At 44.1% G+C, this 17862-nt stretch overlaps 1 protein-coding gene across 1 annotated transcript; it reads right to left on the reverse strand.

Moving 5' to 3' along the window:
- Positions 1–586: 586 nt before the first annotated feature.
- Positions 587–9785, reverse strand: LOC128325003 (cytochrome c oxidase subunit 6C-2). Its single transcript, XM_053250309.1, has 4 exons — positions 9628–9785; positions 2941–3062; positions 2537–2669; positions 587–707 (listed from the first exon to the last, which is right to left on the reverse strand). The coding sequence occupies exons 2-3, from the start codon at positions 3052–3054 to the stop codon at positions 2547–2549; spliced, it is 237 nt and encodes a 78-aa protein (XP_053106284.1). The 5' UTR covers positions 3055–3062; positions 9628–9785; the 3' UTR covers positions 587–707; positions 2537–2546.
- Between the last annotated feature and the right edge of the window lie 8077 nt (positions 9786–17862).

Genomic DNA, 17862 nt, shown 5'->3' on the forward strand with positions numbered 1-17862 from the left:
GAAATAAATGGACCGGTTTCACATATCCCTGGTCATGACATTAATTTCAATGTGCGGCCACTGTTTTTTTGTGGGGTTTGGGTTTTTTGTGTAGTATTTTTTTGCACTGGCGTTTGCAGTATCATGGCAGACCTCCGCACCTTCAAATCTTCCTCCCTACCCCCACAAAGGAGAGTCTTTGCTGCAGACCCCAAAACAATGAATACTACTGAGAAGCAGCAGAGATACTGCACTCCAGGGTTCAAGAAGCTGTGTGTCCAGCAGCTGGAGCTTTTAAAGTTGAGCCTAGCAGTCATCCTCCTTTCTGCCTGCTCTTAAGAGGCTCAAGGGAGAAGGCACAGACCACACTAAACCAGTGGGAGAGATTCCGCTTTGGTCTCCTTGCCCTGCTCCAGTGAAAGCTAGCAGAAAATGTCTACATGACGCCTACTCTTGATTGCTCTTTCCAGAAAAGCTTTCTTAATTAAAAAAAATCCCAACCCTAGCTCCTACAAGACCTGGCACAGTCTCAGGCAAAAGTTATCCCCTCACCTTCATGCAGCTCTGAAATATTGCTTTGCCACCACTTTAAAGAGTCAAGGCATCATTTTACATAATTACTTCATTTAATAAGCCAGCATTACAGCATGACCAGTATTGAGTGGATAACCAGGTGCAGTTCACTGAAAGAGTGATGTTCAGTTATCAGGTCTCCAAAGGAGGAGGATCTGAAAAGAGAAACAAGTTATAAAACCAAAATTCTGTTCTCACATCCTCAAGGAAAAAAACAAAACAGAACAAAACATTAGATTGAATTTAAATTGAGCACAATGATTTCTTCAAGATAAGTAAGTTATTTACAGAGTGTCTGTTCTCAAGGTATATTAACTGTTCTCCTCCAAACAATTTACAGACTAAAGTTGTACAAACAGAAGACACAGATTGGAAATGCATATGATGAACATGAATGCCTCTGCATGCACAGTTAGCAGCAGCTGCATCATCAGGGCTGAAAGGCAAAACAAGGACATAGTAATCTAAGATGATGGACTGGTCAAGACGATTAAGAAGAAGAGGCAAGGAGAAAAGGCAATAGGAGGTTTGCAGAATCAAGTCTGCAGTAGGGATGTAGTATTAGACAAGAGCTAAAAGCAGGGTAGTTGAGGGTTGCCTGAAGATGGACCAGTAAGTACAGAATTGGTTTCCAGAGAATGCAGAGCTAAGTAGACAAGCCACGTTACACAGTCTAGAAACAAGGTTTGCAGGATGACACTCATCCCATTTCATTTCCCGCCCCACCACCACTACCACTTGTGTTCCCTCTAACAGGGATTCCCAGTTGTTGTTAACTACAACTCCCCAAATCCCCAGCTGCAATGGCTTTTGTTTGGGGATTATGGGAGTTGTAGTCAACAGCATCTGGGAATCTCTGTTAGAGGGAACATTGCCCCCCCCACCCCGCCACTGCTGCTTTCTGGGGCCAGGGCACTCACCATTGCTCTTTCCTTAGAGTAGCACCGTAGCTTTCACTGGCACAATATTTCCCTGCACTGTTAATAATAGCATAAAGTACATTTCAAAGCAGCAGAACTGCCAGTGTGGCTATAGAACCATACAGGAGAACCTTGTTATCTGCAGGGGTTCCATTCCGGAGGGGGTGGAGGCGGACAGTGAAACCACGGATAGCGAGGGACTGAATTCTATGTGTGTGTGTGTGTGGGTGGGGGGCGTTGGTTCCTGGACTTGAAAAAAAATCACCTGAAAAATTGCACCAAAACTGAGACAAATAAAGTGCCCTACTGTGCTCCACTGCTCCTCAGGAGTCCAAGGATGCCCCCCAACTCCAGTCAAAAGTTCGCTAAAATTCAGCATATTATCTCAGGTTTTTGCCTTTTTTTTTCTTTTTTTAAAAAGAGAGCTATAAAATGGCTACCACAATCAAAATGGTGGCCAGAAATGACCTCCAAGAGAGCCAGTGTGGTGTAGTGGTTAGAGTGCTGGACTAGGACCGGGGAGACCCGCATTCAAATCCCCATTCAGCCTTGATACTTGCTGGGTGACTCTGGGCCAGTCACTTCTCTCTCAGCCTAACCTACTTCACAGGGTTGTTGTGAAAGAGAAACTCAAGTATATAGTACACTGCTCTGGGCTCCTTGGTGGGAGAGCGGGATATAAATGTAATAATAATAATAATTTCCGGCCAACCCCAACCCACAGATACGTGAGTTTAGCCCCTTTTGTGCCAGATATTTTCCACGTGTCCTCAGATACATGAAACCATGGATGCTGAATCCGCAAATAGCAAGGTTCTCCTGTACTTACTATTCTATCCTTCATTGTAGTATCAAGTACACCATGATTCATGTTACATCAAAGAGCATATCAGAAATTTACTGTCACTCGCTATGACTTAAGTACTTCAGTTGTGAGCAACATTACATTATGACCAGAAGTATATAAAATAGACGGCAGAGCTACCACCATTCCTCCCCACTCCCCCCACATTAAGGTACTCCCATTCAGTGAAGTCAGGCAATGCAAAGTTTTTATGGATTACCTAGAGAGGTCTACTTTGTGGGTCCAACTGATTCAAATACCCCAGCTTCCCTCATGGCCTCGAACTCCTTCACGGCATCATAGTTTTTATAGAAGTCTGCGTATGCTCTCTTCCTCGGTTCAGCCACACCAAACTGAATATAAGGAGATAAGATTGCAAGTGTTCAAAAAGATTTATAGTTATTTAGAATTTAAACTGATACAATATTTGAATGTTTTAACCTCAGGCCAACTTCGGGAGAGCAATATATCAATATGCAGTCTAAATCATTTAGTGGCTAGAGTGCTTACAAAACATTAGCTGATTTGTTGGAAAGTACTGTATTGATACAAGAGACACATCTCACTCCTCATTAGGAGGAATCTCTCACACACCACCAACTTCTTAACATAAAAATATCTTACCTTGTATGCAGATGCACATCCCAAAGCAAAGACAAATGCCACTACAATGTGTTTTCTTAGACGGCTGGCCAAGAGGCCTCTCATCTGTGGCTTGGGCAGCAAGGCAGCAGACATGTTGCTTTCTTCAAAAAGCAAAAATCAAGAAAAACAAGTAGGCCTTATTGCCTCAGTAGCTTCACAGATATCAAGAAAGAAAACCTACCATAACAACCATAAAAGCACCACCTGTATCACAGAGACCTGGCTGGATGAAGGAGGGAGATGTAAGCCAATTATGTCCACTAGATTCCCACATGCAATACCAGTCAAGACAGAATGGCTGGGGAGATGGGACAGCTCTGGTCTATCAGGATACTATCTCCCCCTCCAGATGCGCCAACCACCAACCTTCCCAACTTTGATCTTCTACACCTGGTGTTGGGGTCTCTAGACAAAAATGTACTACTGACAACAACCATAGGGTTGTCTCAAATCAAATCCGGTCCCACACATTTCAGGGCATATACCTGATTTGGTCTTCTGTACTTGCGCAGCAGGGAAATGACTTGACTAGAAAGCATGAGGTTGCCAGTTCAAATCCCCACTGACAGATGCTGAAAGGCATAATCTCATACTGCACGGGAGGAGGCAATGGTAAACCCTTCCTGTATTCTACCAGAGGCAACCACAGGGCTCTGTGGTCACCAGGAGTCGACATCAACTAGAGGGCACACAATTTCGACCCTGCTGATTCTTTTAGACTTCTCAACGGCTTTCAACAGTTTTAAACATGGTATACTTCTGGGTAATCTCTCTGGATTGGTTCAGGGACTCCATGTTATAGTGGTTTCAATCCTATCTGAAGAATCAGTCCCAGAGGGTGGTACAGGGATTTCTGCTCTACCAAAAAGGATGGAGGAGGGGGGGAAGAGGGGGGAAAAGATGATGCAGCACCAACAGGTCAAAACTGAAGCAATGGGGGAGGAATTTCCAAAGGCTGCCCTAAAGAAGAGTTTTTATTTTAGAGTTGCATTTAGAGGCAGTTTTGGTCTTGATTAGAGAAAACTGAAGCTTAATCCAGGCAAGATGGAGGTGCTCTGGGTTAGAAAGCCTGTGAATTCAGGCAGTGGGCTACATCCAGTTCTGGACAGGGTTGCACTCCTTCTAAAGGATCAAATCCACAACTTGGGGTGCTTCTGGTCTGGATACACAGATGGAAGTGATGGCCAAGGGTGCTTTTTAATCAGTTTCAGTGGGTGTGCCAACCCTACCTAGAGAGGGAAGATATAGCCACACTAATACATGCATTGATTAAGAACATAACCAACCAGTCTCCAATCTCCCTTGGGTAGGCAAGGTAATTGAGAGGGTGGTGGTTGATCAACTCCAGGTAGTTTTGGAAGATACAGATTATCTAGATCCATTTCAAACTGGCTTTAGAGCAGACCATAGAGCAGAGACAGTCTTGGTCAGCCTGATGGATGATCTCTACCAAGGAATGGGCAGAGGGAGTGTGACTGTTGGTTCTTCTGGACCTTTCTGCGGCTTTCAGTACTATCAACCATGATATTCTCCTGGATCATTTGTGGGGTTTGGAAATAGGTGGAATGGCTTTGCAGTCTTTCTGTTCATATCTCTCCGGTAGATTCCAGATGGTGTCACTCAGAGATACAGGTGAAACTTGGAAAATTAGAATATAGTGCAAAAGTCCATTAATTTCAGTAATGCAAATTAAAAGGTGAAACTGATATATGAGACAGATGCATTACATGCAAAGCGAGATAAGTCAAGCCTTAATTTGTTATAATTGTGATGATCATGGCGTACAGCTCATGAAAACCCCAAATCCACAATCCCAGAAAATTAGAATATTACATGAAACCAATAAAACAAGGATTGTAAATAGAACAATATCAGACCTCTGAAAAGTATAAGCATGCATATGTATTCAGTACTTGGTTTGGGCCCCTTTTGCAGCAATTACTGCCTCAATGCGGCGTGGCATGGATGCTATCAGCCTGTGGCACTGCTGAGGTGTTATGGAAGACCAGGATGCTTCAATAGCAGCCTTCAGCTCTTCTGCATTGTTTGGTCTCATGTCTCTCATCCTTCTCTTGGCAATGCCCCATAGATTCTCTATGGGGTTCAGGTCAGGCGAGTTTGCTGGCCAATCAAGCACAGTAATCCCATGGTCATTGAACCAGGTTTTGGTACTTTTGGCAGTGTGGGCAGGTGCCAAGTCCTGCTGGAAAATGAAGTCAGCATCCCCATACAGCTCGTCTGTGGAAGGAAGCATGAAGTGCTCCAAAATCTCCTGATAGATGGCTGCGTTGACCCTGGACTTAATGAAGCACAGTGGACCAACACCAGCAGATGACATGGCTCCCCAAATCAACACAGACTGTGGAAACTTCACACTGGACTTCAAGCATCTTGCATTGTGTGCCTCTCCATTCTTCCTCCAGACTCTGGGTCCTTGGTTTCCAAATGAGATGCAAAAGTTGCTCTCATCAGAAAAGAGGACTTTGGACCACTGAGCAACAGACCAGTTCTTTTTTTCTTGAGCCCAGGTAAGACGCTTCTGACATTGTTTGTTGTTCAGGAGCGGCTTGACAAGAGGAATACGACATTTGAAGCCCATGTCCACGATCCGTCTGTGTGTGGTGGCTCTTGATGCACTAACTCCAGCCTCAGTCCACTCCTTGTGAAAGTCACCAACACTTTTGAATGGCCTTTTCCTGACAATCCTCTCCAGGCTGCGGTCATCCCTGCTGCTTGTGCACCTTTTTCTTCCACACTTTTCCCTTCCACATAACTTTCTATTAACGTGCTTTGATACAGCACTTTGGGAACATCCAACTTCTTTTGCAATTACCTTTTGAGGCTTTCCCTCCTTATGGAGGGTGTCAATGATGGTTTTCTGCACAACTGTCAAGTCAGCAGTCTTTCCCATGATTGTGATTCCTAATGAACCAAACTGAGAGACCATTTAAAGGCTCAGGAACCATTTGCAGGTGTTATGGATTGATTAGCTGATTGGAGTGGGACACCTGGAGCCTAGACTGTTGAACCTTTTCACAATATTCTAATTTTCTGCGATTGTGGATTTGGGGTTCTCATGAGCTGTATGCCATGATCATCACAATTATAACAAATTAAGGCTTGACTTATCTCGCTTTGCATGTAATGCGTCTATCTCATATATCAGTTTTACCTTTTAATTTGCGTTACTGAAATTAATGAACTTTTGCACGATATTCTAATTTTTCAAGTTTCACCTGTAGCTGCTCTCTGAAATGAGAGCTATTGTATGGTGTTCCTCAGGGCTCCATCCTATCTCTAATGCTTTTTAACATCTACATGAAACCGCTGGGTGGGATACTCAGATTTGGAGAAGGATGTTATCAATATGCTGAAGACACCCACATTTCTCCATAACATCATCATCAGGAAATGGCACAGCCCCCCTAAATGCCTACCTACAGGCAGTAATGGACTAGATGAGGGATAATCAATTGGAACTGAATCCAAACAAGATGGGAGATACTCATGGTAAGGGGTCATACTTTGAGGGATGTGACTGATCTTGTTGTGGATGGGGTTACACTTCGCCTGAAGGAACAGGTACATAGCTTGGAAGTACTTCTGGACCCAGGCCTCACTCAGGTTGCTCAGACTGAGACTATGGTCAGGAGCGTTTTCTGCCAGCTTTGGTTGCTATAACAGCTGCGTCCGTTTCTTGAAGATAACCTCAGAACTGTGGTGCACTCTCTGGTAACCTCTAGGCTTGACTATTGCAATGCACTCTACATGAGGCTGCCTTTGTATGTAGTTTGGAAACTTCAGCTGGCCCAAAATTCAGCAGCTAGATTGGTCTCCCAGGTTTTTTGGAGACGATATTATGCCTCTTTTAAAACAACTGCATTGGCTAAATAAATAATAAATGACTGAAAAACTGTTTTAAATTGTTTTAAATGGTTGCCCTGGTTTCCCAGAGTTTTTTAGCTATTTGAATTGTTTAATTGGTTTTATTCTGTTTTTTATAGTTTTGATTTAAACTGTTAACTTATTTTAATCGTTTTTACCTCTGGTTCTAATGTTTTTGGGGGGGAGGGGGCACTCTCTCTACTCCATGCATAATTTTATAAATCTCTATCATGTCTCCCCAAAGTAACCTCTTTTCCAAACTAAAAAGCCCCAGATGCTGTAGCCTTGCCTCATAAGGAAGGTGCTCCAGGCCCCTGATCATCTTGGTTGTCCTCTTCTTTACCTTTGCCAGTTCTGCAATGTCCTTCATTTTATCAGGGTTATAGCCTGAGCTGGTCTTCTGAGAGCAAGCATGAATTGTCCCCTTTGCTAAACAGGGTCTGCCCAGGCTTGCATTTGAATGGGAGACAACATGTGTGAGAACTGTAAAATATTCCCCTCAGGGGATGGGGCCACTCTGGCAAGAACACCTGCATGCTTGCATGCAGAACTTTCCAAGTTGTTGTTGTTGTTGTTATTACTACTACTACTACTACTACTACATTTATATCCCGCTCTTCCTCCAAGGAGCCCAGAGAGGTGTACTACATACTTGAGTTCCTCTTTCACAACAACCCTGTGAAGTAGGTTAGGCTGAGAGAGAAGTGACTGGCCCAGAGTCACCCAGCTAGTTTTATGGCTGAATGGGTATTTGAACTCGGGTCGTCCTAGTCCAGCACTCTAACCACTACACCACGCTGGCTCTCCCTGGAAGTTCCCTCCCTGGCATCTTTAAGATATGGCTAAGACTCCTGCCTGAAACCTTGGCGAAGCCACTGCCTCTTGTCTGTGTAGTATTGAGCTAGATGGACCAACAGTCTGACTTGGTATATGGCAGCTTCCCATGTTCTTATTCCTGATATAGTGCATTTTATGTGGGGCTGCTTCAAAGACTATCTGGAAGCTTCAGCTGGTGCAGAATGCTGATGTAAGAATGTTTTTGGGAGACAGTGACTACAAAAGTATGACACCCATTCTGCAGCAGCATCAACAGTTGCCAAGAGTATGTGTAGATCTGCCCTGTAAGCCCTGCTCTGTGAATCACCACTATTTTCGATTTGTATGGCAGAAACAAGACAGGGCTTTTTGAGTTGTGGAACCACATCTATGGCATGCCCTGCTTATACTTGTTTTTAAAAACTCTTTGCCTGGCTTAATACTTCAGTTATTGTTGCTTATCATAGTAATTTGCTGGACCTTTGAATTTTGTTGTTGCTGCTCTTTATGTTTAATTATCTTTTATAAGCCACTTCAGGGGTCCAAAAGGCTCAAAAGGCAAGATATAGGGTATTAAATGAAACTGAACTCCATGCAGTTGAACTCCAAACTTCACAGAACTATTATCTGTGAACTATACAGCTACCTAAAATTCAACAAATCACCTGTTCTTAGAATTACAACACTACAGTGCCTAAAGAGAAGAATGCACACAGGTGTCCTGTACTTTTCGTTCTTCAACAGTGTCCCCTTAGATTTTTGAAAGCAAGTCAGCCAATATTAGGAAGAGGTATATTCATACAGCCATTACCATTTTATATTATCAAGTCTCAAAAGAGCAGCAGCACAAAAAAGGGAGTTAGGTACTACAACCTGTAGCATCAGCTTTCGCGGTTTAGATTACTGCAATGCGGTGTACATGAGGCAGTCTTTGACAACTGTCTGGAAACTGCAGTTGGTCCACAGCTTAATCCCCAGACCCACCAACACACACAGCCATCACAAGGTTTGCAAGTGCAAGTGCCCACTGAACTCTGAACGAGGAGAGAACCAAGAGACTATACATTGAGATCATTCAGGGAGGTTCACCTGCAGTCAGGGTTGTCCATAGGACAGGGCAGGGCAGCCATCCTGGGCCCCACTCTTTTAGTTTAATTCCCATTAAAGACAACCAGAAGGGTTTGCCCCAGGTTTTTACACCCTGCCATGGCTCTAAGGAAAGTACCGCCTGCAGTTGCCACCAGCTTGTCTAGGCCAGTAACCTCAGGCCTGCCACCCTTGGGCTTACTGAAACCACCACACGACCAAAGGTAGGCAGGAAAAAAATGGGGATGGGGGGCAGAAGGGGCAACGTGCATTTATGGGTGGGCGGGCAAGCTCTGTTCCACATAGTAGATGCCTAAAATACAAGTGGGGAGGGGGCAAGCCGCTTGTCGGTGGTGGAGGTGAGGACGCTTTCCCGCCATGCTCCCTCCTAGGCTCCAATCTTCCTTCCGAGGAAGTCCTTGCAGGCCGGGAGAGCGCCCCAACCATCCCCGAGAGAGGCACCTGGCACAAGCTCCTTCCGGAAGTCCAGGGCCCCGGTGTGGGGCCTCCGCACGAGCACTTCCGCTATTCCACCACGAGCGAGGGACTAGTTCTGCCTCTCTGGTTGCCCAGCAAGAGGCGGGAAAGGCCACTCACTGCGGAGTTTAAAGGACTAGAGCGGCGGCGGCGTCACTGCGCGGCCATAGAGACTCTCGGGTGACCTTGGCTTTCGCCATGGCTGTGGCCCAGACGTCGCCCTCCCTCGCTCCAGCCAGCCTCTCCCCCACCCCCGGCCCTTGCTTCCTCTCAACGCCCCGACGGCGCATAAGGGACGGCGGCATGTCTCTTCCAGGACACCAAGAGACCACCCGCCGCCATTCCTGAGAGAGGGGGCAGGAAAATCGCTGCGAGCGACCGCGCCAACCTGGAGAAACTCACCTCGCACAGCCAAGTGGGAGAGAGTGTTGTTGTCTGGACCGGGAGGTAAGACAGATGCCGACTTTCACCTTCAAAAGAACAGCTTTGATCTGCGCTTGCGCCTCGAGCTTCGCCACCTGAGCTACGGCCACCGGAGCGGCTCAAAATTTTCAAAAGCGAAGGACAAACGCGAGGGTGGGCGGGGCTAAGGGAGGAGGCGGTGCGCACCGGTCTCCTGCGCCGAAGCCCGGAGTGGTTGTCTTTTTCTTGTTCTTACGTATAGCGATGTATCGCGGAGGCCGGTAAAGAGTCTCGTGAATGATTTAAGCCGCTTTCTTTGCTGCAGTCGGAGCAACTTGCTTTATTAAAAACATTTCAAACGACCTTGATCTTTTTTTTTTTAAAGCACATAATTGCCTAAGTAGATAAATACAATAATGTCACTGAATACCAACTATAATATTTTGGGCATATACACAATCCAGTATAGTTAGTACGTGGGCAATGTTTGATTTCGAAAGAAAGATGCCTAGAGCTCAGAGCTGGCTAGAAAGACTCCCTTCTTGTTTGGGCACCCCTGCCCTGACCCCTGGTCTGTGTGGAGCCCCTCTTCAGTAGAGAAGGAAGGAGACTCTGCACGGGTACAGAGAGGGCAGCAAAGGGGGCAACCTGCCACAAGACCCCAGGCTGGAAGTCCTCAATGAATTGTTTCATATTGACATGGGGCGGGGGTGCAGGAGGAAGGCCCCAAGTCTATGTTTTGCCCTGGGCCCTCAGTTACCTAGCCCTGAGATGACTTATTCAGCCTTTGCTCAAGCTCACTTTTTTCTCTTCATACTGGAGCTGAATCCTGGAACAAGCTCCAAGATTTGCAGTTAGTATAGCGAAGCATGAAATGTTCAGAGTCTTGAACTGCCATCAGTGCAAATTAAGAGTGTGTAAGCTTGGTTATAATTAGGGTCCTGGTGGTGGTTTGACATGTGAAACTGTTTTACACGACATTGGACTCTTGGGCCATCTGCCCCATGTTCTGTACTATAGTTGGTAGCATCTCTCTAGATTTCCAAATGGATCTTCCCCATCCCAGTCTGGAGATTCCAGGAATTAGATATGTGTATGTGAGATCTTCTGCATTCATTTATTCTTTTTTTTTTTTTTACATTTATATCCCGCTCTTCCTCCAAGGAGCCCAGAGCGATGTACTACATAAGTTTCTCTTCACAACAACCCTGTGAAGTAGGTTAGGCTGAGAGAGAAGTGACTGGCCCAGAGTCACCCAGCTAGTTTCATGGCTGAATGGGGATTTGAACTCGGGTCTCCCCGGTCCTAGTCCAGCACTCTAACCACTACACCACACATGTGCTTTACCATAGAGTTACTGCAGCCCTATCTGCCCATAGCTGGGGTATTTTACACTTTGAATAATGGGGGGGGGGGCAGAATTGACTAGGTGGCAAAGATAATTTCAATTCATTGATTTACAGCATCATTAACTAGCACTTCTTAAGGTAGTTGAGAGGAGAGGAGTCTCTCCTCTCCCCGGCCATGCTTTTATGCATTCTCAGCATGTTTGCTTTTTGTAGGTCTCTACCTGTGTTAACTGCAGATGAATATAGAAAACCATGCAGACAGTATTCTGTGCAACTGGTTGACAAGAAGTAGACCTGATCCTATTAGTGAACTCTCATAACTTTAATCAAAAAAGATAATTATTAAATGTCTTCGCATATGTTTGTCTGCTTGTATTTAGGGCCTCAATCCAGCTAAAGTTGGTCATGATTAGCAGAGCTATCCTAAATGTGTTGACTCAGAAGTAGGCACTTCCAAGTTGAATGTGACTTTCCCAGGGATGGTCCTTTCATGAGGCAAGATGAAGTGGTTGCCTCAGGCAGCAGATTATTGGAATATCAGCAGAGCGACAAGCTGTCCCCATCTGCTGCCACCAGAGCAGCTCTGTGGGATCAATCTGACCCTTGCAAGCATAAAACGCTCAGAAACAGCCTGTTTCGAGCTCGAAAGGTTCTGCACATCCCTAGTGTACTTTGTACATAAACTGCTTTGGAATGTCTTGTGAAAGGCAGTGTAGAAATTGAACAATAAATAAATAAAGTGAGGCTACCACTGCCATGAAGTTTTTGGTTTCAGGCCTAGAAGACACAAAGCCTCCTCCTGTTGCAGGGCAGATGTCTGGGAGCTTTGTAAGTGTTGCTCGTAGCCAAGCAAGGCATAGTGACACATTGGTTTATGAAAGGTCAGGGTATAACATATATTCTCCCTAGCAACTATTTGTGCCTTCATAGAGGTGCCCACCTTATACTTGAGAACATTGAGTGTATATCACACCATTCTACTTAGAAAAAAATACATGTTGCATTGGTCAATTGGAAACAGTTGAAACAGGATAATCATACTTTTGTTAGGACTGACAAAATAAAATCACTGAGTAGCATCCAGACTTAACACTGTACTCCCATTAGCACATTTTGCATGCACAACTGTTTTAACTGATCCCTTCCTTCTGTTTGATGCCCCAGTACCCACACACAAATATGCCTGAGTCTGACTCTGCGGGACCCTCAGAGACATGAATTGAGGCAGAGGGAAAGGAGAGACTGTGGGGGTGGATGGAAGTTGTATGCGTGAAACATTCAAACATGACATCATTAGTTTGGATGTTGCTCAGTGCTGTACGTTTGTATTTCAAGTTGTTTCTAATAAAGCCATGATGTTCTTATTTGGATCCATTCTGTTTATTGGCTAGGGAAGAGTTGCCTTCATATCTCCATATCCCCTACGCTGTTTGTGGATCAGGCTCTCCTCTGTGCTGATGTGGACACTCTTGGTCCACTCATTGTTTAGGTGATCAGAACACTAAAGCTATATAAGAGTGCAGAGAAACCAGAGCTTGTTATCTGTGGTAATTAAGTGCAACCACAATCATACTATGGGGCTATTCACATGACTGGGTGGGCAGGCAGGGGAGAAGGCAGGGACCAGTGTTGCTGAGGAAAGCACAAATGACTCTCTGTGCTTCTCCCGGCAGCAAGGGAAAATCCCACAGTGTACATGCCAAGCACAGTGCACTGGGGAATTCTCCCAGGGGATGGGCGATCTAGGTGCCCATCTCTGTGCCATCATCCCTGGAGCCAGGTTAAGGGTACGTTTGCGTTTGCACCCTTAACCTTGGCTAAGAGTCAGGATGCGGCCGTGGGTTTAGCACCGTGGCAACACCAGGTTCCACACAGATCCTGGCGGTTCTCACGGGCAGCCAAGCCCAGGCTGGGTTACTTAAGCCTGAGCTTGGCTGCTCATGAGAACAGCCTCTGTGGGTGATTTCAGAAAGCCCCAAGCTAGCAACTCTCCCAGCAAATTTGTTACTAGTTATTGCTCTGTGCTGAATACTAGCTTTGTATATGCCCACAATCAAAATCAGATTTGTTCTTCTTGCTATCTGAGCCAGAAGTTAATTCATTAAAAATATAATACAAAAATTTGCTTTAGAGTTGACATCACACCAAAGATGTTATGGCACCATGAGGAATTTGGTACTTTGAAGTGGCAGTTAAATAAAACAGCCATATTAATCTCAAATGCTTTCCGAACTGGGATGCAATAAGCAGAATGAATGGGCAATTGCTGAATGGAAAAGTAGAAATTTGACATAAAATCAAACCTCTGAAACAGCATTACAAATTAAACAAAAGAAAAAGCAATGGAAATTCCATTGTTTTGGCAATGTGGTAGGGGATTAATTGTAGTGGTGGGGAACTTGTTTTCTTCTTAGTATTTTCATCCTGTCTTCCTGTAGAAAATAATCAAAATTAACAATTAAAACAATATGTCAAGCATTATACAGTTCATGCTTTAAACTAAGACAACAAGAGACAATGGCTGACATCCTGACTAAGCAGACACATTTGTAGGATCTGCTGGGATGTTGCTGACCCTCAGCTTCTAGGCAGCATTCAGAAGTATTAGTGCTCTTACACAGCACTGAGAATGCACGCAGACTGCAGGAGTTGTGCAAGGGCTATCCCTGCAGAACCTGTAGGTATGCTTCATTAGTCAGGATATCAGCCACAGACTCTAATTCTTGAGGTCTTCGCTCCCACTACATCCCCACAGACACATGCACTTCATTAGTCTGGATATCAGCCAATATAAAAACAGCAGTAGTTAGAAAACATTTTAACAAGCAGCTCCTTAAAAAGTTCACTGGAATCAATATGCCTTAGGAGTGTGCGAACCTGCTCGAAATCAAGCTGGTTCACACTCAAAATGGAGGCTCAGCCTTCAAATCTCAATGCAAGGCTCAATGCAAATGGCCAGTGCGCATGTGCAGTGTCAAAAAATGGCTGTCCCACTTGCACAGAGGGCTGAAACAGGCTGAACTCACCCTGGGAATCTCAGAAAGGCCAGCAGGGGTAGCAGGAGCTGCTGCAACCCCCCAATCGGTGCCACAGCACACACACCCCCAAGGCTGCTGCGGGAGTAAGTCATTTTCAAAATGTATTTTAACAATTATGGAAGCCCTCCACCCCCTCGAACTGGGCCCAAACCAGCTTGAATTTGAGCTGGGCTTGGCTTCAGTCCAGAGAGGAGCAAAAACAGCCTGGTCTGGTTCAAATCCAGTTTGGATTCGAACCGACAGATATGTAGTGTTAGTTGCTTCTCAGAAGGCGAACAGCAATTGGTCAGGTCAGGTGCACTTGCTCTGGCATGGTGTTGCAGTATCATGACACTGTCACAGAGGAGGTCTGACACTTGTGCCCCCCTGTCATACTTCAAATGGTGGGGGAAACAGAGGAGAACCTCAGTAGTCAATTTTAAGGGACAGGCAAATTCAAATGGCTGAAAGGAATTCTTAAGATGCTGAGGTCCCAGGCCATAAAAGGTATACAACACAATTTCTGCAAGGGCTGCATCCTACTAAAAGTTGTATCATGTTACATACACTGTAAGTATTGTGCTTTGTTTTCTTATTTTAGAATATATGCCTAAACATTTTTCTTTTAATAAGTTATCCATTTTTTTAAAGTAATCATACAAAACTAATATACGGCCAATGAATCACGATCTCACAAGATTTTTGAAATTTTGCCATCTTTTTAACACTTTTGATGACCCCTCTACTACAGGATGCAAATTCGTTGCTGCTGTTGTGCAGGTAACATGCACTATGATCACAGCAATGTTTTTAATGACCTCAGTGGTATTTAGGGTTTAGAGATAACTCCGCCATAACACCATGGTAAGGGGGAAAGAAAAAGAACGACCAGATTCCAGTTTACAGACCTCCAGTGAATCAAGTTTTTAAAGCTTAGACTATACTTGGCACCCATTTTTTTAATTGCAAAACGGCCTGTTTCTACTTTATTGTTTCTTAGAAAAGAATCTAATTAAGAAATAGTGGATCTCATGTTTCCTCTGTGTTGACATATTTGAGCTTAGTGATTAACAGAACTGGCAATAGATAACAGTGTAAACAATCCCAGTTAGATATATTTTGATTAAATGAATTTGGTGTACATTTTCACAAGGAACACTTGGCCACATTCAGTTTGGTACAGGATGTATACAGAATGGAAAATATTGTGGTGTCCCCCCAGTTCCCACTCCCAAGCAAGAGGCATGACATTGCTACAATCCATAGCCTCCATCCCGGTATTAATTAGCTTGTCTCACCAACCAGAACTGTAATATATATAAATGAAATTCTAGAAAGGCATCAGCAAGAACAAGATGTTGAAGCCAAATAGAAAACATGAACCAATTAAAAAAAAAAGCTGAAATAGTCAAAGTGCAAGTTGGACCTTTGAAGTCGTTTCAAGTACTGCATGCTTTAATTTGGGGGTAATCGTATGACGATGGATACAAACAAGAAACACAGAAACAGCTTTTGTCACTTTTGGATTAACTGGAGATGAATCAGCATGTTGATGGTTACCAGTGATTGCCATAGCCACTGAAAGCATTAACCATCGTTAAGTTGGATTTTAATCACCAGTTTGAGCAGGATTTATGCATGGAGAAAACACAAGTTTCCAGTGCCAACACTTTTTATGGGGTTAAAGCACTGAAGTTCATAGGAACCCAAATAAACGAGATGGTCTGAATAGTTTAGCAAACAATAATAGATCTGAATTTCTTCATATCAGATATTTACATAGTTTATTCTTCTTAATGGGCCTGTTTGTGGTTGTGTACCTTTCACACTGTTGTATCATGGCAATAAAATGTGAATGCATATTGAGAGGAGTCGCTTGCTATAACTTGTGAATTGCTCTCTTCGGATGTGTTCACTTGATCAAGCTATATCCAGGGCAAATGGTCCAGAAAAATCACATTGTCGTGGATTCTTCTCTTTACTTCCCGATGGAGACATGCCCACTAACATAGGTTTCCTATGAAGAATCTGGACTTTCATAAGTTAAGGGGTCCCAATAGCAGCAGGTACCCAGGGCCTCTTAGTTCATGATCATTCAGACCGCACAATTAGATTTTATAAATGGAATGAAGCTCAAGACCTTTCAATGTTGCACATTCTCCTGCAATAAATGCACAATTCTGCTGTGCCACAGATGAATAATAAGAACATATGCAGCTGCCTTACACAGAAGCCCATTGATCCATCTGTACCAGAAGGGTCCATGCTGACTGGCAGTAAGCCTCTCTGTTCTCAGGCAAAAGTCTTTCCCAACATCTTATCTTTTAGTTGGAGATAACATGATTAAATACAGGACCCTCCACCTGCAAAACATGTGCTCTAACACTGAGAAATGGTTCCCAGGCGGGGTGCTTCTGATTACATTTTAAGCAGTCAGTATTTCATATCTGTAAAGACACAGTTCTTTGCTAATACAGTTACCATGTAGAATGTGAACATAAGAACAGCCTTGCTGGATCAGGCTCAAGCCCATCTAGTCCAGCATCCTGTTTCACACAGTGGCCCACCAGATGCCTCCAGGAAGCCCACAGGCAGAGTGTGAGGGCTTGTCCTCTCTCTTGCTGTTGCTACCCTGCAACTGGGTTGCTCCAGGTTGCTCCCCTGAAACTGGGTTTCAAGTATCACAGGCACTGATTGGATCTTGCCCGTACCAAGCTCAGCTGCCATGCACACGGGTCAGGGTCTTCTCAGTTATGGCCCTCAGACTTTGGAATGCTCTTCAGTCTCCATCACAGTTTTTAGAAAGCAAGTTACATCTTGGCTTTTTACCCAGGTTTCTATATGAATGTTTTTTGTCCCCGCTGCTCCATATTTCATGGTCTCTTTGTGCATGTTTTTTTAAACATTTAATTAGATTTCTATTTTTATATTCCAACTTAATATTTTTATTCTGTAACTGTTTTATAGTTTTCTGTCATTTAAAAAATTTTGTAAATCGCCTTGAGATTGTTTTAATGAAAGCTGGTATGAAAACCTAACCATATAAACAAACAAACAAATAATAGGGGTGTGCATGTGTTTGTCCTACCCACCCACCCCCTTTTTTGTTTTTAGGGGAGTGGCTGTTAGGTTTGGAGCAAGCTGCTAGAAAAACAAGAGGCAAGGCTGTCCCCTTTACCTTTTTCTTTTTCAGCTGTTCACTTTAGCTGAATCGGCAACTTTTCACTGGACAACTTTTCACTTTCACTCCTCCCCTGACCTGCGGGGGGGGGGATGAGATATGCCCTCTGCCTCCACACCCAGACCTAGACTAACTTGCCTCCCTGACCCAGAGGACTCCCACAAGAGGAGTTTGAATATTTTATTTCAAGAGTTTGCAACCCTACTCAAAAAGCCTGTACTATTTTGTGACTTTTAAAGCTTTTATGGAATTACTTCAAAGGCTGAAGAACAAAGCAAGTAAAAGAGGGCTCATCTAACTACCCCCACCCACACGGCAAGCAGTAGCAAGGCATCTTCTCAACTTCCACCCCTTATTCTGGCAACAGCAATCTTATCAAATAATTAAGCTTTCTCTCTCTCTTACTTGATTTCATTCTTTAATGGCTGTATGTTCCCCCCAATTCCAGCACAGAAGCACACATCTACCCCATTATTTTTTTAAGCATCTTTATTAACAATTGTTCATGATCAAAAAATTCTTTCACAAAATTACAAAAGAAGAAGATTTCTCACCTCCTTAGCTTATTTGCAGGAGTGAAAAATGTGAAGCTTATCGGATATATAAGTTTCCAAGCAGAGGCAAAGCTAAGGGAGAAGGGACCCATGTTTGCTCCTCTCCCTGGCAGCCCCTCAGAATGAGGCAGATA

This window comes from Hemicordylus capensis, chromosome 4, assembly GCF_027244095.1.
Source record: "Hemicordylus capensis ecotype Gifberg chromosome 4, rHemCap1.1.pri, whole genome shotgun sequence".
Taxonomy (NCBI): domain Eukaryota; kingdom Metazoa; phylum Chordata; class Lepidosauria; order Squamata; family Cordylidae; genus Hemicordylus; species Hemicordylus capensis.

Excerpts from the sequence above, each read along its gene's own strand:
- LOC128325003 (XM_053250309.1), bottom strand. The coding sequence starts at position 3,054 with ATGTCTGCTGCCTTGCTGCCCAAGCCACAGATGAGAGGCCTCTTGGCC. Across the intron at positions 2,670-2,940 it reads GATGTGCATCTGCATACAAG|TTTGGTGTGGCTGAACCGAG; the intron begins GTAAGATATTTT and ends CCTTATATTCAG.